The 24,232-nt window shown below is 40.5% G+C and overlaps 2 protein-coding genes and 1 long non-coding RNA gene across 12 annotated transcripts in view; 2 read left to right on the forward strand and 1 right to left on the reverse strand.

Annotated features, from left to right (window-relative positions):
- The first annotated feature begins 35 nt into the window (after positions 1–35).
- On the forward strand, positions 36–2,968 carry RpS6 (ribosomal protein S6). The gene is made up of 4 exons (XM_022811698.2): positions 36–194; positions 551–684; positions 1,095–1,453; positions 2,337–2,968. The coding sequence occupies exons 1-4, from the start codon at positions 189–191 to the stop codon at positions 2,864–2,866; spliced, it is 1,029 nt and encodes a 342-aa protein (XP_022667433.1). The 5' UTR covers positions 36–188; the 3' UTR covers positions 2,867–2,968.
- A 3,150-nt stretch (positions 2,969–6,118) lies between these two features.
- LOC147754781 (uncharacterized) lies at positions 6,119–9,716 on the reverse strand. Of its 4 annotated transcripts, XR_015329702.1 has the most exons (4): positions 9,319–9,577; positions 8,704–8,856; positions 7,002–7,080; positions 6,119–6,640 (listed from the first exon to the last, which is right to left on the reverse strand). It is a non-coding gene; the product is annotated as an uncharacterized LOC147754781 (long non-coding RNA). The 4 variants fall into 4 exon arrangements; XR_015329699.1 differs by lacking the exons at positions 8,704–8,856; positions 9,319–9,577 and adding an exon at positions 9,586–9,716; XR_015329700.1 differs by lacking the exon at positions 8,704–8,856 and having other exon boundaries at positions 9,319–9,567.
- A 5,344-nt stretch (positions 9,717–15,060) lies between these two features.
- Positions 15,061–24,232, forward strand: part of LOC111252896 (semaphorin-5A-like) — a 69,857-nt gene continuing 60,685 nt past the window's right edge. For 3 of the 7 annotated variants that reach the window (XM_086992410.1, XM_086992412.1, XM_022811518.2), the window contains exon 1: positions 15,061–16,838. The gene's annotated coding sequence lies outside the window, so the exon portion shown is untranslated. Of the gene's footprint in view, positions 16,839–22,305; positions 22,449–24,232 lie in introns of all 7 variants that reach the window. The other 4 variants (XM_086992409.1, XM_086992411.1, XM_086992413.1 and 1 more) reach the window with 3 other exon arrangements.

Genomic DNA, 24,232 nt, shown 5'->3' on the forward strand with positions numbered 1-24,232 from the left:
ATAATATGTTAATATTATTTAATATGAAGGTTACAGTTAATATGAAGGAACTGCTGCGCTCACTGAATCGAGTAGCAGGACTTTTAAATTTTCGCGCCATCTTTTAGCCACCAATGAAATAGTTTCGATTTCAATGTTAGACGATCTTTTCTGTTGGAGCATTCATGAAGTGAACTCCGCACGCCACCATGAAGGTAAAATTTTAGAAGATTTTAGCGATTCTAGTGAGCAAACGATTATTTGATGAATATATGTGGATAGCACGCATTCAATAAAAATATATATTATACATTTTGAGCGTCAAGTTCCGACCGATTAAATTGGATGTACATTTGCTAATCCTACGCCAAGCAGTTTGTCTGGTCTGATATACCGACTTTTCAACAACTCCATACGGTTCGGTGTTCGACAGTGTTTTCAGATGATCATCTACATTGATTACGTTCCAAGTGCGTTTAATTGATGTGTGTAACGGCTGTTTTAACCTTGCTCGTCAGCAAAAATATCCAATATCTAAGTTTCCCGCTGTCGCTCTGGTGTATTTTTACAGCTCAACATAAGCCATCCGCAAACTGGGAGCCAGAAGCTCATTGAAATCGATGATGAAAAGAAGCTTCGTCCGTTCTACGAGAAGCGTATGGCTCAGGAGGTGGAAGCTGACTCACTCGGAGATGAATGGAAGGGGTAAGTTGGTGTCGTTAAGGTATAGACGGTAACAGGTCTCGTCTATCAGAGCAGAATTTAAGCCAACGCATAGGTCACCGTCGCTGTTCGAAATACACGTGGCAATTAACCGGCGTTTCAATGTGCGTGTGTGTATAATGGATATAAGTTACTGTGAATGAGGCTTTTGGTGACTGCACCGATCAACATAATGTTTTGTGGAACTGTTTTGTTTTTGCCGGTCTGGTCATATATTCGAATTGTCCCTGCTTGCCTTCTTTCAAACACCTTTCGAAAATGTGACTGAGATTGATTGAAATTGAAAAAATATGAAATGAAATTCATAGGATACGCGTTCGATCAGTTTGACAGAAGTGCTTAGAATATATATTCATTTATTAGGAATCGTTGTTTTGGTTTGGCGTTTTCAGATATGTATTCCGTATCACTGGCGGAAATGACAAGCAGGGATTCCCCATGAAGCAGGGCATCCTGACTAACACTCGTGTTCGCCTGCTCCTTTCCAAGGGACACTCTTGCTATCGCCCTCGACGCACTGGCGAACGTAAGAGAAAATCGGTGCGTGGCTGTATCGTCGACTCAAACCTGTCTGTTCTGTCTCTTGTTATCCGTAAGAAGGGCGAACAGGAGATCGAGGGCCTGACCGACAAAAGCGTTCCTCGCAGGCTTGGCCCCAAGAGAGCATCAAAGATCCGCAAGCTCTTCAATCTGTCGAAGCAAGACGATGTACGACAGTACGTTGTCCGCAGGCCGATCACGCCTAAAGAGGGTATGTATCAACGAAACTGTAGTTGTCCTAATCTTATATAATATCTAAGTGTCATAAGGTATTTATACTTGCTCGGAGCTGGAGTACGAAGCAGTCCAGCTCTGATTTATTGATGTCATTTTTGCACATTGCTTCAGATAAATGTGTAATAACTCTTAACGTCAATAATTTCAATGGTCTTATTTTGTGTGGAGGATTGCATGCTGATTTTTTAATATATTATATTTGGATATGTCTAGGAAGTTACACGTAGAGGTTTAGGTAACCTCATACCTTGAAAAACTGTTGTGGAAAATCCGTGGTCGTTGAGTTATGTTCGAAACCATATGCTTTGGACGTTAATTTCATCACGGTAGAAAAATATAGTGCTCCACCCATGACTGCGACGATTATGGCATTTATGGACTAAGAGCCTATAACATCTGTCTCATTATCGGTAGCGTAACAGTTAATGAAGAATTGAAAGCATGGGGCATAATAATTGAAGAGAAACATTTGAAGGTGCATGATGACTTTTTAGCTTCTGTAGTCATTCTAAGCGGAATAATCTAGGTCCATAATAAATCAGACATTGACTTCATAATGGCAGAAAAGTGTTATACTAATAACCGTATCGACGAGGGCCTTTATCGACAATAAGCCTATCTATTTTGATAGATTTTATCATAATTCTTGTCCATTTGACGTATTAACGATAAAACATCCATAGCTGCAAAATTAATATAATCATATTCAATTTTCATTTGCAAAATGAAGCCCATAAGTGAGCCCATGTCTTAACTCAGTTTTGAGCATTTTCTTAAGTTTTGAACTCGTTCTTAGCTTTGTTCTATGAGCAGTTTCGCCTGTCCATTAGCGATAACAGCGTCCAATGATTCTTTAGGAACCGAGTCCAAGCTGAAGAAGCCTAAGACAAAGGCGCCGAAGATTCAGCGTCTGATTACTCCGAAGATGTTGCAGCATAAGCGCAGGAAGATCGCCCTGAAAAAAAATCGCCTTCAACGAAAGCTGGAACAAGAGGCTGAGTACGCCAAGCTACACGCGCAGCGAGCGAAGGAGGACAAGGAGAAAAAGGACGAGGCTGCCCGCAAACGCCGATCGACCCGGGAATCGCAGTCCTCGGCCGACAGCGGTCCGGCGAAAAGGCCGAAGACGGTGGGAAAGGAGACCCCCGCCGCGAAAACCGCTCCCGCCAAGGAGGCGACTACTCTGTCGGCTACCAAGGGAAAGCATACAGGTCCTGATTCCAAAGCCAAAGGCAAGTTCACAGACGCCGAAGCCACCGCCAAGATATCTTCCGCGGCTACTAAGGGCAAGTCTGCGGGTCCCGACACCACAACCAAGGGCAAATCGGCAGGGACAGACAGCAAGGCCAAGCTCGTTCCTCCTAAGAAGGGAGGTAAAAAGAAGTAGGTCGGTCGTTTGATGGATTTATATAAAGAGAAAACAATAAAAGATCAAGCCGTAGACGAGCAGTTTACGGACGCCCGCCACCACCAAGGGCTTCAAACTTCATGGCGTCTAGTTTTTTGTAGTTTGCCATTAGATGCTGGCTCTCTGTTGACATTCATCCCACTTCTCGATATACTTTTATCAAGTATGAACTCAGTCTTCAAAGTTGCAATGGGTTCTTTATTTCACATCTCTACGCTACTTTTTTGCTGACGTCTTTAAAAATTATATTTGATATTCATCATCTTTTGTTGTTGAAAAGATGATGTCAAGTCAAGGAAGCCTGCGACATGTTAGGTCTACACACCGCATTTCAAGATATCTGATGTACACCGTATTTAGGGGATAGGTAGTCTAATATTACTAAGCGTTACAAGTGAATCCGGCTGACATTGAAATTGAAGTTAGCGCCGCTAGCAGAGGGAATCTGGCTGTTAAATGTTAGTCTTCTAGAAAGACATGAATAAATTCGTTCAGAGGATAAAGAACCTTTATTACGAAAATTGCGTTCAGAGGATAAAGAACCTTTATTACGAAAATTGCGTTCAGAGGATAAAGAACCTTTATTACGAAAATTGCGTTCAGAGGATAAAGAACCTTTATTACGAAAATTGCGTTCAGAGGATAAAGAACCTTTATTACGAAAATTACGCTCAATGGTCAAGTTTTTAGACCTTGAAGGCCACAGCACGGCGAGAATCGCCGAGGATTAGTGAAGTAAGGAGACTTGGCTAACTGACTGTGCAGATGTTTCATCAACGGAGTATGGAAGGCCAGCGAAGAGGCAGCCAGATGTCGAAACGGATTGCCCCGGTTGAAGAAATATTCCACGAATGCAAAGCTTGGAGTGTAAGGGCTGTCATTTCCCAGGACTGGCATTACACATTTGAAGGGTCACAAAGTTATAATCCAAGCGCTAAAAATGCGGAAATGAAGTGCAAATTAAATCCCCTGTAAATTAACTCCAAGCGAATTGCAAAGGCGTGTGGTGTATTCTATGACAAATTTGTGGAACTTTACTGAGTACAAACCTACATCGAACACATGGTGGCCATAGACGAAGCATAGTTTAATCTCTGTTGCTAGTCAAAAAGGACAAAGCGGAAGTACGACGTCGCTCTGGAAAATAAATCGAGTAAGGCGGCAGAGTCTGGCGGACTCGTATGTTAGATCATGGCAGTACTTGTTATTCACATAAAGTACAGCTGTTCTATGAGATGGTAGCCAAAAGTAAAAAAATAAGTATAGCCATCCCCTTAAGAGACGCACGGACCGTTGACATGGCAATTGAAAACACAGCATGCTTGTCCAATGAGAACACCAAACGTCATTGTTTTTTTTTGTCTTAATTATTTTGTGAATTGAGCAAAAGCATTTCCAACGTTGGCTTCAACTCATTCTCCACATTGAAGTCTATTTGATTACAAGGCTTTCAATGCCCCAAAAAACGACAACAGATGGGCAAACAGATCCCACTATCGATCTACTTCGAAAAATCTTAGATAAAGAAATTGTGGATAACGATGCGGCAGAATAGGCGAATTGCTATCCAATAAGCTGCTACAGCTCCGAGACAAGCGTGTATATAAAAAGGAAAAATCTCTAACACTTTTTAAAATGATCATTCTAGCCAAACTAGATTACCATGCGTATGGCGTATTTGCATAATAAACTGCACCTGGCTGATCTATGTATTTGGACACTACAGTGTATGGCCAGTATGCAGTAGGAACTTGGCTTTTCGTGCAACCTTTTTGAGCATCTAGGGGCCACCATAACAATTATTTTCGAAATGTCATAACAACTATATCCAAAATATAGCAGTGTTTTCTGTTTCTAGTACCCAATTTCAGTAATATCATTACAATGTTTGAAAGATAAATAATGTCTAAGCAGTTTATCTCCGAAAGACTCCCTATTATGTGAAGAATAACTGCGATAACCACCTTTTGATATCATAGTTTTGTAGGGAGTCGCGGTTACGACTTGCTAGGGAAATTGCATGCAAGATTTAGGAGTAACTGCACGATATTTTTACTCGAAACTTCAAAGGAAAAGAAGAAGCGAAGGCATCGAAGACAGCGGGTGCTGGTGCGGGTAGCTACGTTTCAACGGGCTGCGGTGGAGCCTATGGTGCTTCATGCACTCGTGGCACTCGAACAGGCTAGCGGAACTCCTCGATGTAGATATGCAACCATTCCAATGGAGTATGATTTTCGTGCATTTTCAAACGTATATTCCTAACGTCGATTATTGCTAATACTGTGCCGGCGCCGTTCACATTTGAGACAGGATTAAAACCTCCGCTGCTATACGGAGGTTGAGTGACACCATAAACAAATGGTTGAGGCGCAACTATTGAAGGTACTACTATATATTGGTTATATATAATAGCCTTCGTAAAGATGAACCGCACAACCAAGTATTGAAATGTTGATGGGAATCATGGTGGCTGATTACCAACGACACTTTTAAGAAAGACCACGAGGATACCGAAAACGCAATCAAATTTGGTGGAAAAACAGTGGTGATATACGCAGTATATAGATCCAAGAACAGAGACAAATAGGCTTAACTAAGCTACCTGCCCATTCACCTCAGTAGGACACCGGGTGGGTTTCGTTAGACGGAGTCGCTCCGGCACCCCGTTACATAGTGTACTTGCTATATATATGAAAATAACATTTATTTTGTTTACAGAAATCTACTGCTTGCCAATTGGTCTCTGGTTTCAAAGCGCATTCGTTATTCTACATTGTATCATACTATATAATTATAAAGACAAATCGTAGTAAACATCTTTGTACATGGTACGATATTATTCCTGGATCATACGATATAAGCAGCTCTATTATGCACACGGAGCTTCCGTGCCGGGCCAGTTAAGTAGGTCTATAGACACCATGCGAAACTGATAGCAATGATAAGTAAGTTAAACTACTGAGCTCATAGTAACCGTAAACAAGGACTACTATAAACTATTCAACAACGATAGCATTACGGGGTGCGAAGTACTAGCATGTCATACTGCCATCTGTGTGCTATTGCTATATGGGAAAATTGGGGTAGAGATGAATAGGTGGATAAAACCGAAAATTGTCTATAGCTATCATAATTCAGATGCAATACTCAGTAATCACTATTTGTAATTTTAATACTAGTTCAGCACGTTCTATAATTAGTGACTCAGACTGAAATGAATGCCAAGATAGATAACGTTGATCAAAACGAGTATACCTCTGTATATTAATATTTCTTACCAGACGCAGTAGAGAAATGATAAAAAAAAAAGTGGTTTATCTTGTAAAGCATCGTATAGCTAGTATTATAAAGACGTACGGTGCCAATCACCAACGCTAGTTAGTACAATACGGATATACCTCAACTATCGCGCTCTATCAAGGCGTGTCGCTATTGAGCGAATGTCTTCTGCTGACATCGATAATAGTGGGGTTCGCCATATAGCCACCAGCCGTATTTACGCAGTGCGATTTCAAACCATCTAGGGCCTGCTCCGCCCCCCTCACATGATGCCGGTATCCGGAATACGAAGCCTGACACTGGTATTATCGCCCAAACAAAGACTTTTTTCAAATGGCATCATTCCACAATGTGTCCTTTATAGTGGCTCTTATCATGCAGCTGTTAAGTTTTTGAGCTTTTTGTGTTTTAGCGTAGCTGTGCACGAGACGTACGAAATTTTTCAAATATCGCTTAAAAATCCGACCCATCAATCTGAAGTAAAAGAACAAACCAGAAAAACACGAATCGTATAAAAAGCCTTTTCTGTGAGCATTTATTCCGCCTTTTTGTGAGCAGGATCTGTTTTAGAATAGCTATTAAGTATCTAGGCCTGTATTGACAAAAAGTGTCTGCTAGCATACTAGGGTTTGCCTCTTAATTTTTTTATGGATTAGAGGGTTCAGTAATTAAATTTGCTCGGTTATAATTGTCTAGTTCCTGACGTGCTCTTTTTTAAAGCCATGATGAACAAAGTACATACAATGAAGTATTAATAAAAAATGAAAAGTTAAATTAAATGAAGTAGTTTCAAGTTAGTTTAAAATTAATTTAAAACTAATTAAATGTTTTTTACCCAAAAAGGTGACTTAGAACGCAAATATGTTGAAAGCTGCGTATCTTCGTGGACCCCATTTCCAAAATCGAGTAGGTTTCTATAAAAAAAAAAAAACGAAAAATTTGGCTATAATGTTTTGATTATTCCTCGTCTAATGTGAATATATGCTAAAATGAAAGCTGTTCAAACCCCATTAGCGTGAATTCCTCGGATTAATCACTCATAATTACAATGCCGAACAATATGAGAGACACAAGAAAGAGCTGTATTAACATCTCTATAATAATGCATAGCTAAAAATAAACTACAAAAAATCTGAATTAAACATAATCCTAATAGAGAACCATAATTCCACATATAACTGAAGGTGTTGGTAAATCTACCAAAGCTGCATTTAAGTGCAACAAAATTACTTGTGTTTTTTTTCAACCAATAAACTATTATACCATTGTTCGTAATAGTATAAATGGTTTTTCGAAGAAAGTGATGACACATGCATCGAAGTTGCATGGTTGAGCATTTTCTATATAAACGCTTTCGATACCGCATTTGATACTGTGGGAAATATCCTGAACAACAAAGAATTTCAATTAAAGACCACGATCAAGATAACAATACCAACTTTTTGGTGGAATCAACAAGGGTCTAGGCTAATTTGGTAGCGGGTGATAGATCTCAATAAGATACATACTTTTCATATTAAACTAAGTTACCTATAACACCGTTTTCGAAACAAACGAGACAGTAACCTTAACAATGAGGCTATGTAATTGCCATAGTGATCCCATTTCCGTGGTATTCTTGGGTTATAGTTTTTCCATACAAAAAAAAAGATTAGCCTAATAATTGCTCCTGTGTAGCAGCTTCCACGTAAGTGGGTCCGATAAGCATTTCATTGAAGTAAAATGCGCCGCTGTCTGGCCCAGAGGAGGTTAAATTTTCTACCAATACAGAGAGCAGTTAGGAGAGTATCGCATTTAGAAAGATCTGATTGATCTAGATAACATGAGCAATCAGAGAAGGAAAGCAGATGAGGTTGGAATCAGTACGAGCTCGTGACCCGGGTATGTTACTTAGAAGATGTTTCTGTAGGTAGTCCAAATAACTTAGGTTCTATTTTAAGTAAAAAAAGATACGTAGCATACCCATCCGATCACATCACATATCGTTGTTTTGACAGAAACATTTGTAAGGAAAACGCCAAAAAAGCAAACGATAAAAAATATTCAAACATTTGTAGCATGGGGCAATACGAACGGAAGGACTGTCAAGTAAGGGAAGGCGATATCGCTCTGCCAATCAATCAGAAGATCCAACATGTTTGCGTACGTTGCAGAGGTAATCTATTGAATATAGTAATATATTCACATGAATACATGGTCTATTTCGCAGCGTATTTCAAGCCAAATTTAGACATGGCTATCGTAGTCGAAGAAGTGTCATCGTGTTCTGATTGTAGAAGATCGTTCCTATATAATAAAAAGCCAAAGACATTTCTGCATTCGTGGGGTTCGATTCTGAATGCCGAGCGGAAAGGCGCAGAATTTAAAATATATAGAGCGGCTTGATTATGTCAGAGAACGTCGTATTATTGTGTAAGTGATGACTGATAAAACAGAAAAGAACGGTGTACGAAATAGAACAATTTATTAAAGAAGTTCGAATAAGTCAACAACAATTACGGAATTTCTAAATCGAATTGGAAAACAAACTAACATACCGCTTTTGGCATTAATAGAGTCGGAGATTTTACAGGAGGACTCTGCACATATTATTTGTACTAGTCATGGTCTCTGCAAACAGATATCTGCCACGATCTGAGAGATACACGGTTAAAGTTTTATCCATGGACGCAGATGACCTTATGCTGATCCTGAGAGTCATGCCGAAGCCAGAAGCAGAATATGCTTTGTAAGGATACGTAAATAAATTTGTTCGTTTATAATTTCAAATATAGATATTAGAACGATGTCCTTTTTATTGTACCGTACTGTCCCTTATAGAGAGTGGTAAAATCGATAACAGGCGCGTTTGACCAAGCCAATGAAAACGGGCCTCGTTTATTATAAATAATTTAGATAATTTCTATGTGTCTAGCCAAATTGTCAGATCTACTTTTGACTACAGGGTTTACGACTTCGGGCGATACTTTACAAAACTTCCGACAGTTTCTGTCCTAAGCTGAGAATGAGGTCCTGTCAAGAATCGGTTTTGTTTCACAAAATTCAACGTGCATAGCATGAAGGACAACTACGATCGAACGGAGTGAAATGATAATGGTTTGTTCGTTTGTTAGCTACCATACAAACAGATGTACGGTACTGCATGTACATACGGATAGAAAGGTAGAGCTCGTTTTAGAGTACGGCTGAATGCACTGCCCTTAAACGAGAAGCTCGCTTGTAGAGTCGAACCTATTCAGAGCATTGTAGAGTACTATATGCTATTTATGTCCACTAACAATACGCCTCTGCATACAACAACTATGCACGTGCTAAACACATGAGAGCCTACGAAGCAGACGAAAGCACGATTAATGCTGGTACGTTCGGGACAAAATGATTACGCAGCCAAAACAAAACTCCTTGCAGACATGACTAACCTAGCCATATATAAACGAGACGTAATGTAAGCGCAGCGGGGTTCTCGTGCGATTGGCACCAATTCAACGCTCCCATTATGTCCCCTGCTGATATCTCGCCACGTGACTGCTGACTGTATTTTAGTACTGCTGATCGGGTTACGCTGAAATGAAAAAGCACATGCTGCTACTAGTATTGTCTTGGTTCAGCTTTAAACCATTCGGACCGCACCTGGTTAACATCTGAGCCCTGGAGAATAGACTAAGCTGATCTCTAGTGCGTTCGATAAAATCACCGCAATCGTTACATGTTTGTACATTTTATATCCTCTCCACATGGTGTCCACACATGCACACATACATACATACATATATATGTAAAAAGAAAAAGATAGGTAAAGTCTTTTCGTTTTTACCACCTGATATCTTTCCCGTTTATAGGATACATGCGTGTTTAGAGCTGCTGAATAATGGATAGCCTCTAATAAGGCTTCTTAGTTCATTGTGCAGGTTATTCGCCTATGTGTCCTGACATATGATATATCGTCGAGGTGTAAGCATATATTATTATATCGGTTTATACTCAGGTCTCATGCGTCTATATTTTTGCACATGTAATACGGTGCTGCGGTGGTCAGTCCTCTAAAAAACCCAAACCACCTAGTACGTTTCACATGGAAACGTCATTGTAATGAGAATTCAGGACTCTTTTTATGAAACATTCGCAAAAGAGTTCTTTCAAATGTCGCTTGTATTCTTAACGTAACTTTAGTGACCGATTATAATTAACTTTAAAAACGATTATAATAAATACGACAAGTCATACCTGTCAGCCAACCAAAGGCAACTTGTATCTAGCTGATAAAAATTTACTGAAAAGAAAGCAATTTGCTAAAAAAGGACTAACCTTTGCTTTCATTTCGGTTTCGCATATGTCCTAATTCCCCCCAATACTGTTTTTATATTAGCAAAAAACATCGAAAGCTAACAATGTACGATACCCACCCAATCCGTGTTACGTTCCCAAGATCAAAATTATTTCTGAGAAAAGATATAAACTTGCCATCGAGTAATCCGTACACTTTGCGCTCTCTGCCTGAAACTGATGTTCGAGACATAATTGTTTATATTTACTTAACAAGCACTAGGGCTGTGTGCGTTCGGCTATTTGCTTATGTCAGCATGTCCGAACCGACCATATTGACGCTATATCAGTGCCCATTTATGGCACTGAGGAAGAGAATTTCTTTTTTCATCTGGATGCGTCAGTCTATTGTATATATGCTAGGAGATTGTTACGACGCGGTAGGTTCCATACAGCCAAACGGCTAGCATCCTTTTCCGGTAGTGAACCCGAACATAATCAATGAGCACAAATATTCGCCTGGCAAAACCAGCCTCTGCCGTTAGGCGCAAAAGTGAACTGACTATCCTTCGTCGTTTTCTCATTCGTTTTTACTCGTTACATTCAATTTACTGCTCTCATTGGAAATAAGTACCCGTATTTGCCTCGCCGTGATATATATACCTATATAAGAGAACGCATGTGTAGGTCGGAATAGTTCCTTAAGTATGTTCAATAGTAACAGTATGTGTTATTAGCTAGGGAGATTTTCATCTTTCAAGGAAGCTTTCAGCGGCTTTCAAGCTTATCTCGAACGGATCGCTCTGGGCTAATCAATGGGCGGTTTCTCGTGCTAGAAAAAGCAGAATAAATGCATTATCATGTCTGACCCGTTCTGACATTGCTACAAATAATATGTGTTATTGGACATCTTTACTTTTTCAGAAGCGTAATCTTTCAGTCGCGTCATGGTAAGGGGTAATTCAACCTTTTTTTACCCAATAAACAACAAATACTGATGAAGCGACTTTACAAATATCAATCAATAAACTGAAGCCCTTCGAGTCACCGTCATGCCAACCAAGCTTTCATTGAGCTCAAGCACCATGTATATGATGATCTGCGAGAGCAACCTGTGTTTGCTCGGAAATACTGTTACAACAAAGGAGTGATGGCTGCAGTTCATCATCATGATTACAATTATGGTTATAATCGGCACTTTTATTTCAGTTAATGCCTTAAAAAAATATGTGGCACTTATTAAAAAACGTACCCAGTAGTTTGAGCAAATCCTAAAAACTATGAGGACTGCGAGCTCAAGAGTTTTGATAAAGAGAGACTAGGAGAGGTTTTGTAGCAACGTATCAATATATTAATCAATGATATTTCCTTTCATTATGTTGTCAAAACCTCAACCTATTATTCCTTGTCCTGAAGAACGTTTTTCTTAGCACTTATTTTATAATCAGTATACATCTTCAACGGGCAAACATCTGGCTATCACTTGTCAGGGTAGGCCTATACGCCTTATGCCGTTTTTGAATCAGATGATACCTCTTTTGGTTACTTGTTCCTGTGGACCAGCTGGCGGCGTAGTGATAGTAATAGGATTAAGCTGATGATCCCGCTAAAATCGTATTAGCCAAATAGATGGAAATGCTCGTTGAATATTGTTATTATCAGACACTAAGGAACTCCGACGCGAGGTAACATAAACCCTCAATCTATGCCTTGTGTCCTGACGATTACGTACACGATAGACTATGTTGACATGTACTGGAATAACCATCTCAGTCTTCGGCTCTTTCGGTTTTTTCATAACACTAGTGAGTATGAAGCGCGTAATTAAACTCGGAAAGCGACACACTCAATGAGATAACTTGCGTGTATCTGTATCTGCATATATACTTTTGTGCGCATCCATGTCACATAACTGGATCAGTTTTCAATAGGAACTTAATTTAAAGTTATCGATACTGTTGTCCAGCGACTTGGAATTGAAGTTGCGCATGTGTTACGTTAGCTGAACGAACTTTGCAGAACTTTCTTTCAGGTCAATTTGTCATTAAAAGTAAATCGTCAATGAGCTATAGAAAATATGCGTTCATAATTGCCCTAGCCCATTTATTTCTTATAGGGAAAATATATATGGCCCTAGTACTGGCGCAAACGCTATCGATTCAAGCTACATCTCGTCCTTATATAACGCCAACGATAGAACTAAAACGGTAATGAAGGCAATTCGGCTAAATACGAAAGAAGTCACTTACTTTCTCTAGGAACGCAAATAATATCCACATGTTGCATTTTGCAATGTTAAATCAATGTGCTTATAAATACTGATCCTAGTGTAGGCATCGTATTACTAATGTGGATAACTAGGACTCCCTAGTTCATGGGGTACTAGAGACATTTTTAGGATCCATATGTATTTTTTGTCACTCCGTACATCCTACAACATGGCGCTAAAGAAGCCGTATGGTTAGATATGTCTTGAAAGAACATGCACGAATCCAACCCGAGTGAATATTATAGTACTTGACACAAGTGTCCATACTGGAAAGGTTCAGCTCAAATGAGGACAAAACCTTGTATTACTATTTGCGAAAAAATTTCAGCTGTCATAGGTTAATATCTTTTCTAATTAGGTATATGTGCAAGGCCACAGATTAAAAAGTATCAGTTATATTTAGGGTCAGTGAAAATATAAGTGGAGCCATATATAGCATAAACGAATTGGATTACCTGTCTTCTGCAAGCTATGCAATACTATCAAGTAGAAACAGGTCGTATATTTATTACGCCCCGCACCGCACCGCACATCTCCGTGGTTTGCTTCGTGCTAGTCGTTAAAGATCATTCAATCAATATTAATAATTATTCTTGAGTATAGTACTGGTTCACCTTATCGTACTTATTAAACGTATAAAAATATTTTATATTAGAGATATAAGAGTAATAATAAATATTCTGTCGCTGACCAGCCTAATATTAAGTCACAGAACAGGAAAGTCGACCTGATATTTTCCAGTGGAAAGTAATTATTTTTTCATTTTCTTATTAACTGAAATGTTAGTTACACCCCTACACTTATTGCTCAATCCTTATTCTGTGTCGAGCGAAGATCCAGCATATTCGTTGGGCATGGATGTAAGTGTTTCGGAGTACTTTTGGATGAGCCAAACCCCTTGACAATCACCGTTTCAGCACGAATCAAGCAGGCCGTCGGCGTCAATGTTCACCTATGAGTTTTTGAGAAATTGGTAACAAGGAACATCAAAAACTCTACGCTCAATTTCCCTCTGAAAAGTACGTGTGCTCGGAAGCAAACCCGTCGCCATGGTCATAATCACACATTGATTTCGATCGGAGCCGTTGTTTTGACTGCCCTTGTTGCTTCTGTTTGTCCGTGGCCTAACCTTGGTTGGACACCGAAATCGAAAATAAGCCCCCTACCCAGTCAGCCAGCGTCAGGCCCCTGTTCTCCGATTCAACCATGTGTATAAACCAACCACTGCGACGATGACTGCGTTCGGCTGTTAAGTGGAATACTGACACACGAAACTAACTGAATAATCAGATTTGATCTGGTTTTTCCGATTTCATGCTTAGCTGGGGTCGGGGAATGTAGACAAAAGTCTGCTACAAGTTTAAGTAAACTAAAAAAATAATTTTATTAGTCGTAAGAAGATAAGAGAGCCATAAAGGATAAAACAGCGTATTATTTCAAGAGTGTCGCAACTTTCTAAGGCTACATCATACACTAACCAATTTGCGTATTTGAGTTCTCTTCGAGAATTAACAGTACCATAAGGCAAGTCAGATAGATAATGGAACTTATAGTGCAGTAAAAGCCATCATTTTAGGCCTTATTAGTGCGTAGAGCTTGACGTTTTTGGGGGGCTAGAAATAGCCCTTTTAAATACCTACTAGCGACGCACAGTTGCGATATCAGGCGTTTTAGATTCTCTCATTTAATTATGCTATTTCCATTGAGCTCTCCAAACGCGACTGACCAAGCCTTCATGTCCGATTCAAGTCCGTTATCTGGAACTAAGAGATTCTGGGAATCTGGAGAAGCTAAGAAGATTACATACACTGTAAATAACAGCAGCAAAGGCCGTATATGTCACTATGACTTAGAAGCCCATGTTTGATCTGAAACCTTCTGGTCATTTTTTTTTTTCAAGACATTATCTGTTCGCCCAACCACATAATAGAGCGATATTACATCTCCATAAACATGCGTAAACCACATATAACGCTTCTTTGTGATTCCACCGAAATGTTGTCACTGTGGACGTACATCGGCGTTTCCTGCAAACTCGCGAGTGGTTACCGCACGTCGCGTGGTGGTGGTAGCGGCGGTAGTGACCATGACGATGCATCCTTTCTGTGAATGTCTAGAGCATGGATAGCTAGCCGCTGACATAAACACAATAGTTTGTCTTTAAATCGGCGTGAGTCTCTTTCATAAAAGCAGGTACACTTCCAACGTTGAGTCCAACTCCCTCAACGACCATAAGCAAAACGCGCAGCGTTCAGCCGACTGCCGACAGATGGCGCTCGGCGATCAAAAACGCTCGTCGATGGGAGGGATATTGGAGAGGGCTGGCGCGTTCGGATGGTGGCGCGGTGGGCCTCAGCGCGGCCGCATCCGCGCCAGCTGCTGGCGTGTAACAAGCTGGTTCTGCGGTCAGCCAGCCACCCAGCCAGCTCTGTTCCGTCGTCTACTCTACCCTCGAGTGTTCAAGAGAGTTATAGTAATACCATTGGCGCTAGTGGTAATAGTTTGGTTTCGGCACAGCAAACGAAAGAAGAAAGGAAACGCTTACACACACGCATACGCTCCTACACACACGTGAGATCGGACACACCAACAACAACAGCAACAGAACCAGCTATAGTCCTGTATATAGCTACGACAGCTTGCTGACACTGCTGCATATAGACCACAACGTAAACGCACAGCCAACTCGCTTGTATTGTTGGTCCGATGTCGGCGACTGGAGCGTGTCGAAAGTAGAGACGCAGCGGAGTAGAGTCGCCGCCTGCCACAGTCGTGGCGTCAAAAGCACCAACATCAGAAGAAGGAGCAGCAACAGTTATAGCCGCATGAAGCACAGCCATAGTGAGCTCAACAGAAGCTAGGAGGCCGCAGTTTACCCGGCACAACAGCAACGACCTCTCCAAAGAGACATATCGCTATCGACAAGAACGAAGAAAGGAGCATTTAATGGTGGAAGACGATCTACCGCTCCGCTATGAGCCGTCCATGTGCCCATAGAGTTCTGCTCATGAGTTCCGCTGTTGCTCGGATAATGCTGATGAAAAATAATCCATATTACAGCTAGAAAGGACAACAGAAAAAACGTTAGGAGGCTTCACCTTATAGTCTACGTAGTGCCACGCTATTGTGACGGAAGGGAATTTCTTCTTAAAGCGGAAGGCATAATACCTCTAAAAGTGAGCGAAAATTCAGCGAGTTTTACCCTACGGATTATTGTAATCACAAGACGCAGGCCATTTCTTTTTAACCTACTAGGCGAGGATTGGACCGATTGTCGAAGTCCAGTCGTGAACTGTATACAATCTCATTGCGCTAGAAAGGATTTTCGATAGTTTTATGTCCTTAGCTGTGTGTTGGTTAACCGTGTAGGTGAGATGTAACGCGACGTTTACGTGTTGTTCTGATAACTGTTTTAGCACAGCAGTCGCTGCCAGGTGATGACACAGGTGGCCCGTGGGTAGGTTTTACAGCGACCCAACCAAACGACCCAGTCGTATGTGCATTTGGAAAAGCATCGACCCGATTAACTGAGAGGGTAACACTGGGGACGAAGCACAGAAGCCCAGTCTACTTCACTCGTTTTCGTCGAAGAAGAGAGAGTTCATCTACTCATTTTTCAGTCGTGCTTTGCTGTTTGATTTAAGGATACAAGAAGTAGAGTGATTACATTGAAATGAATACATAGACAGCAGCGAACATTCACGTATCTATGAAGTTGTACGAGAAACTTAAAATTTAGCACACAAATGCTTGGATAACGTCATTAAATGAGGAGTGGCTCGGTGCGCCGTTGAAGCTCCTATAGGAGACTTCCCGGCTTTCGCTAAATGAGCCTGATCAACAAATTCAAACGAGTGTTTTTTCTGCAGGTGACAAAAAACGCAAAAAAAATAGGTACGACTCTCCTTCCCTCCGACGAGCCTTCAAGAATAGTGTAAATGTAAAAGGGAAAAATCTGATGGTTAACGCTTTTCCTTGCGTCACAGCTGAATTGAAGGAAACTCGTTTGTGAACGGATGCTCTGAAAGGATACGTTAATATGGCTATTGGTAGATTACCCGAAATGGCACGAGTCAGGTGCGCAGCATAAATTGTAGATAATCCTACAGATCAATGTATGATTATTTGTCAGCACGAATCGTAAGTACAGTCACGAATTAAACTTGTAAAATTTAAAGATGTTTATGTAGTTCAAGATCATACTTAAATTTGAAGCCGAAGTTTGTTATTTTCATACTGGTTCCATAGATCTCTATCCGGGCCGTGAACGTTGCTGTAATAGTAACCTCCCACTGGTGGCCTGCTGATAACAAGCATTGTGCCTTAAACTGAATGTCGATGTCTATAGTAGGGAGTACGCTCATTATTCGTCATGTCTCTTATTGAGTAAGCCGATTGATATAGTCGCTTATCAAAATGAACACATCATTTTCGAAACAAGTCGTAATTATACACAATTGTTTTTTAGTTTATCTTATTTAAGCTATCAGGTGAACGTATTTATTTCGAAAACTACATTGCTTGCCATACGATCGGTCACGAATCAGACAAATTGATTCTTCTGAAATACTTAGATACAATGCGGCATACAGCTATTTACTTTATACAGATTTCTAAAGATGCTGATGAATAGGGTGACAATTGCAGCGTTGGCAAATACGCACTTATTCGGTCACCGCTTATTTTTTCTGTTCTTGTACAATCAAACCAGATATTCGCCGGTATTCAATTCCTGCACCCATAACTTCAAATGTAAAGTACCAAAAATCCGTCCGTCTCTGTTGCTTTTACATCTGTCTAAACTATAGTGCACATGCACTATAGTTTTCCGCGGTTCGCGTATTTCTGGATCCATATATATATAGCATAAGACGTCTCCTTCTGTTATAGCATCAGTCCTATTTGACGGGACCATTTTGTGGTGGTCGCGCAAAGAGTGACGCAAAGGTCCCAGTTCGTTTTTCTTTCGTTCATCGAAAATATATATTCACCTTCGTCGCACGAGGATCTGCTTGAAATTATCTCGAAATGAAAAGAACGACAATAGGTCAGGCACGAATTGCGGTCTAGACTGAAAGTAACAATTGGTAAAAAAAATATCTACAAAAATTATACTCACTACGAGATGACGAGACAATATAAAAAGAGAAAACATAAAGAGATTTTTCTTTTCCATCATATTATCGATGCTATTTTTAGTTCTGCTGTTATTGTTTTAAGTTGTATGTTATGCAACTTTTGAAGACGGCATCTACGCTGCTTCTGGGCGTTGGAAAACCGACTCTGCAAGAATAAGTTTGCACACTGTGTCTGTGAATTCGCTTGGTATAGTATTAGAACAGCTGACGGCTATAACCGTCTGCGAAAGGAGGGAGAGATCATTTAAATGGGGCCTAACATAAAAATACCACCCGATTTATGGGAACATTTCATTTTTTATTAAATCGCGGATAACAGTTATAGTCGTAGTATATCACTATTTCTGTTTTCTCCCTTCTTTGTGGCTTTTGCAAAGTATTAATATGAGATGCTATGTTGAACTTGATATTGTTGGTCGAACACCTTTCAGTGGCTGTAGGAAACAGGCGGTATTGCAACGTGGATATCGTTAAAAAATTTACCATATGTAACATGGCGGTTGATATGAGTACCGTAAAAGATATGACAACTGCTTGATCCACCATTACCTTAAAATGCTCAGGCATCAGATTTAGACAGCGAGAATTGCAAGCAACCGCTCAGAGGTATTGATATATCTAAGACAAAACCGCGTTTATGCCCTGCATCACTAATATTAACTAACAACTCATAACTGACCCAGACCCATTTAGTTGCATGCTATCACTAGGATTCGTTTATATTAGATCATCGTTTATATAAAGAGGACAGTTGCGACGTACCAATTGATCGTGGTACTTTTAGAAAATCAAATATGAACACAATGTTTCAAGTCATACCCTAATTGCTCGTCATTTGATTGGTGATTCTAGATCTAAATCGTCTTGGTATCAAATGGTCAACGGAGCCGAACACAAAGCGCAGGCGTGTGAATTTCTCATGGGTCTTAAAGGAACTTCTTTCGAATATTATTGACATTTTTGATAGTCGGAGGTTCTTGGAAGCTTCCAGCAAATTAAAAGCTTCGTAGCTCCCTTTCCTGAAGTTTGGCCGTCCTATCGCCAAATATTTTCGATTGCCTTACAAAGGGCTGCTTTACTCTTTTCGAGTCGACCCCCGCCCCTTTCAGACATTAATGAATGGGGCGGGCGTCATTGCATGCCATTGCAAACGGCGTGCAATGACAAGACCTAGCCTTTTTCAATCTAACTGATCTTCACTGACTGAGCTAGTGAACAGGACCTTAACGATCATTGTTCACCAATGTGCAGTGAACCGCTGAGCGATTTTTGAAGACCTTGCGACAAGCGTAGCTGTTATGATAACCTTCAGATGTCCTTGTGTCTTGTACGCACGCGTATTCTCTAGTCCTAGATAGGAATGTAAAGCGCACGTCACGCAATGATTATTTCAGTGAAAGCTGTCTTCTCTAACTGTTCCAACGGTATCGCCTACACCCACACCACATGTCGCTCAGTCGTCTGTTACGCAATGTAGAGTCAGAGTTGTAACTACCGCCGTCTTCTGTCATATCCCCTATAATTTTCTCTAAACTATTCTTCTTTCCTGCCCGAAGCACGATCGCCTAGCCGCGTCCCACTGTGTGATCGAGCTTCGACGTCCCACGATGCATTCAACCTCATCAGGAGCCTTGTTCCTTGCCAGTAGCTGTATGTCGCCGATTGATCAGAGGGCTGATACGGGGCGGATAATTGACGCTTTTTGTACGAAGCCACCAACCACGCTAGAAGCAAATAACAGTGTTATTGTCAAGTAAATAGCAAATAATAATCAACAAGATAGTTAAAGCTTGTCCAGTGCGACATCAGAATAACCACTGGATTGGCGCCATTTGTGTTACGTCGCCGCTTGAGGTTTGAGTCCGTTAACCGTAAATATCTATAAAGCACTCGATTCGAACGCTAACGGCACGCATAAATGTCAATGTTTCTTTTTTACTTAGGGATTAGCCGTTTTCAGTAGCATTGCGAGCTCTGATAACATTGCAGCACCAATGTGTGGTCTGCGTAAGAATGAAAAAATTCGATGCTCTCCTTAAGGCTGTGTGTAGCTGTTTGAACGTTTGTTTCGATCGTGGTCCACTAATCGGTTTTGCGCGAGTCGGTATCGAATTCTTTAGCGCATAGTTCCCCTCAGGCATCCCAGTCGGTGTACCTAGTGCCGTTTGGAAAATAGCATAGTACTATTGTATTCGCATCAATCAGCCGTGCCAATCTGCTGGCTTCGAGGACGTTTTTTGGCGATACCGCCTTATTCTCACTGACCAGTTCTCTGTTCAGATCCTTGCGCCATCTTCTTCCACGCATACATGTACTCTTCTTGTCTTCTTTCATTCTTCTCCATAGCGACGTTCGTGACCATGAACGACGTTCGAAACGAAGCACTTGTTGTGCGGAGTCATCGCGCCAACTTCGCAAATGCAGTCAACAGCAGAGATTCATTGGGGAACGATGAAAGATAGTAGTGTTTTTTGCTGCTCGTGCTGTTAATGCCGCCGATCTTGACGTCGATCTTGATGACCACAGTGGCGACCGGACCCGACGCTACTTCACGCTATCACTCCAGAGTGCTCTGTTATGGAACGGGCGCTGGCGGCATTGTTGCATTGCCGTTTATCTGATCAAGCTAGCAGGCAGGTCGGCATGACAAGCCGACTACCTATGTGATCGTTGGCTTGCTCGGCTGCTATCAGCCTGCTCTGGGCCCCATTCGTTCGGTCGAGGGTGCGGCGTCGCCCCACACGCGTACGAATACACTCAGCACAGTGCAAAGTCGCGGAGCACGGCTTCTCCAACCAAATACAGTGTAGGCATATACTCATTGCGGCTCGAAGGTAGACAGAATCATTGTATGTATGTATACGATAACGTACGACGAAGGACGGCCATTACTATCACTACTTCAATTTCCTACCAGTTTTGCTGCAGCAACGGTGGCGACGGGTCTTAGACTATCTCTGTTTTGCGCTTTGCTTCTGTACACATGTCTCCAAGTTGAGCTCTTGGGACTGCTGGTGCCATTGCCTGTGCATCATTTGTAGCAAGCGCATCCGCGACGCAGCTGGGACTGCGGGAATGACATACGGTCATCATGAGATTCAGGCGGGTGATACGAATGGTCGCTGAAAACGCCCATGCTTAACGACGCTTGTTGTTGGGGGATAGAGTGGATAAGCTTTTAGAAACAGGGGAATACACAAAAACACTAAATCGAGTCGCATGGAAACGGGAAACAAACAACGACTTTGAGCACGCGACCTACAATCAGCCACAATCGAAGTTTCCGAGTTGAACAGAATGTTACAGAAACGTACGCATTATTGTACATAGGTTGTCAGCGGAATTCAGCCAGTATTCTCTGACATATGCGGTTGCAATATACGGCCAATGTTATCGCGCATTAGCGTCGAAGTAATACTTTTCGTAATAAATAATTAAAAGTGGTTAGCTAAAGTGGTTACATTTGCTCTTCGGCGACGAGTTGTATTAGGCTAGTATATGGTGATGATATACAACAATATGGCTTTTTTCTGTTAACTGCTATTGCATTTCTCCCTCGATACTTGATTAACAATAGCATGGTTAAAAAAAAAAAAAAAAAAACTGTTAAATGTAAGGCCTGTGTAGTCTTGGTCTTCGGAGAAACTTTTTTTTACATTTGGCAGGTACGTTACACACAGCCATTATCTACTATAGTTGAATTTTTGTTTGAACATAATTCTTGCTCGCAGTTTTAATTGTCAAACTTTTATTTTTTTTTTTGGATAAATTATACTGAAAAAATGTCCCATTACAGACAGTTACGTGGTTCATCGGCGTATCTTTGGTTTATGATATTATCACATTAGATACTCACTCTTTTATGGAAATTCTTCATTCAGCTAAAAATAGTTCGCTGTCTTTTGATTGAACAGAAGCTGTCGACAGGTTCTGACTCTGATAGTTTCCATCTGCAGTGCGTATTATGAACGCGCGACGATGAATATTAATGATAAGGGCTCAGAGTTACAAGCAAGGTATCTCGCGTAACGGGTGCACCTTGGCCCGGTACTGAAAGCTGTCGCATTTCATTGGCCGATCGGATCTGAAGCACCGAATACTGATTCCGATGATGGGTTAACGCTATATCATCACTAAAGAAGGAGTAGATTGGAATATATTAAGTTCACAGTAATAGTGCCAGTACTAGTGTAGTTCTTTAATAAAGAAAAAGTTAGCATGAAACATTTGACGTTACACAATGAGACCCAATTAGGTGGCAAATAATCTCGTTGGCTATGTCATGCTTATTGCCCTTTACTTAGAACAGACAATTTCTATTTGCGAAACTTAGTTCTAGCACCTACTCGCTGTGCAAACGATTCTGCCTGCAGACCCCTACTAGACCTACTGGACGTTTCCCTTAACCTGGGAAAACAAGAAAAGGAAAGAAATTTTTTCAAGAAGAGCATTTGCTTCTTTCTTTGCAGACAACTCAAACCTCACTCAGCTCTATAAAAAGCTAGCTGTATAGCCAAAAATGGTAGTTTGAATGAATTAATCTACGGGACAGAGATCGCATGCTCCGCCATCAATATCGGGCACTGCAAAACATCAAGGACAAGACATTAAGGTACCTGGTGACTTCATACAATAGCAACAATATTATAATCATTCTCTGCAATCGATAGGCATTTAAGGACACTTTTGCCGTTCTCGCAAATAATTTTAAATCGTTTTCCACATTTAATGTGTTCATGAACAAAAAAAAAAAACGCTCCAACCACCATTATACTCAAAGGCACATTCTCCTAATGTAAAAATCAGTTGCATAATATATTCACTATGAAATCTATATGGTACTATAAATACTTGAATTAAGGCTGTAATAAGTGCAGAGCTGTTTTGGTTTTACCTTTTGTAGATTTACGTGTGTGCCCTGTTGACCTTCTTCATATTAGTTACCTGCGTAATTTCATCCACGCATATACTAAAAAACCACTTACAAATTATATACAGAATATAATATTCTAGATATTTATATGTATCATTATTATCCGCCGTTGTTCCGATACTGTCAGTAGAGATATATAATCTGTACAGTCTATTCTATTTGTTTATGGAGAGCTAATAAGAAATTCAATTATGAGCGTGAATAGTGGGTGTGTAGGTGGGACACCGTAGCCGCTTTTGGACCGCGCTGGGTGGCTTAGGGACCGTTCTGGAAGCCGGACATTTTCAAGCTGGAGCCCTTTGAATGCGTGTACATTTGCTCGCCGTAGAAACAACAGTAGAAATATCATTATCAACAGCAGTAGTAGCAGCGGCAGTAACAGAGCAAACATGACTGGGCGAACTATGCAACTACCAAGAAGCCCGCAAGGCAAACCAGCAAACTTTAAAAATGAGTCAAAAAAAATGGAAAAATCGTAACGACCAGATACAACCAGTTAGTCACTAAGTTAGTCAATCAGTTATTTTTTGGTTGGGGCGAAACAATAGGAGCTGAGCTGGCGATCATTTTGGACAAACGACTATTGCCCAATGTAATAATAACAGGGCGCGTCCTGTTTCACCACACTTCGCTCGATCACGACCTTCCCATGAAATAAGTTTGTCGCTGCTAATGCCCATAATAAAAAACAGTGTGTCTTAGTCTATGCTACCAAAAAAAATCCGCTCTGTTTTTTTCATAATCTATACGGCAATAAATATTTATACATGGACATATAGATGTAAAAATACTGGCGTTTACTAGTATTAACATAGCATGGTTACATTACATGGACATGACGGTATGTACTGAAAAAATTGCTTCCAGTAAGGACAAACAGTTCAAGAAATACAAAGGCAGGACAGAAAGAACGATCCATGTTAACCAGTAAACAGTTACAAACAACAATAGGAAGAATGCGTCATAAGCCAAATAACGGTAACAGAAAAACTATATTTGTTCTAGCACATATAGAAAATACCTAGGCTATCTAATATTGACAGGAACTAGAAGTAGGAATCTAAGTCGAAGAACGGAAGTATAGCTTGATATGATCAATTGGACTTCATTCTACCATCTGCACCATGCGGTTCTGTTGAAATTATAATTTCTTGACACTAAAGTGATTTCCGGACACGGAACTCTCATAAAGGATGATACCTCATCATATATAGTCGTCATATATTTCTGGTTTTTTTTCCTAAACACACGTAATCCAATGTACCACTTAAGAACATTGCATTTTCAAATATCAATTGCAAGCCATTTGGCTTTTAAGGTAGGAAAAATTCTCTTCTTATTACTGCCAGGACCATAAACAGGGCCTTGCGCATCTGTTTCAGCTTTGTCTGTCTGACTTATATATATATATATATATATATATATATATATATATATATATATATATATATATATAAGTTGTT

This window comes from Varroa destructor, unplaced genomic scaffold, assembly GCF_002443255.2.
Source record: "Varroa destructor unplaced genomic scaffold, Vdes_3.0 BEIS01000006.1, whole genome shotgun sequence".
In the NCBI taxonomy this organism is placed as follows: domain Eukaryota; kingdom Metazoa; phylum Arthropoda; class Arachnida; order Mesostigmata; family Varroidae; genus Varroa; species Varroa destructor.

What these genes read in the sequence shown, in the direction of transcription:
- RpS6 (XM_022811698.2), top strand. An exon ending in CTCGGAGATGAATGGAAGGG is followed by an intron (nt 685 to 1,094) that starts GTAAGTTGGTGT and finishes TGGCGTTTTCAG; the next exon opens with ATATGTATTCCGTATCACTG. An exon ending in GCCGATCACGCCTAAAGAGG is followed by an intron (nt 1,454 to 2,336) that starts GTATGTATCAAC and finishes ATGATTCTTTAG; the next exon opens with GAACCGAGTCCAAGCTGAAG.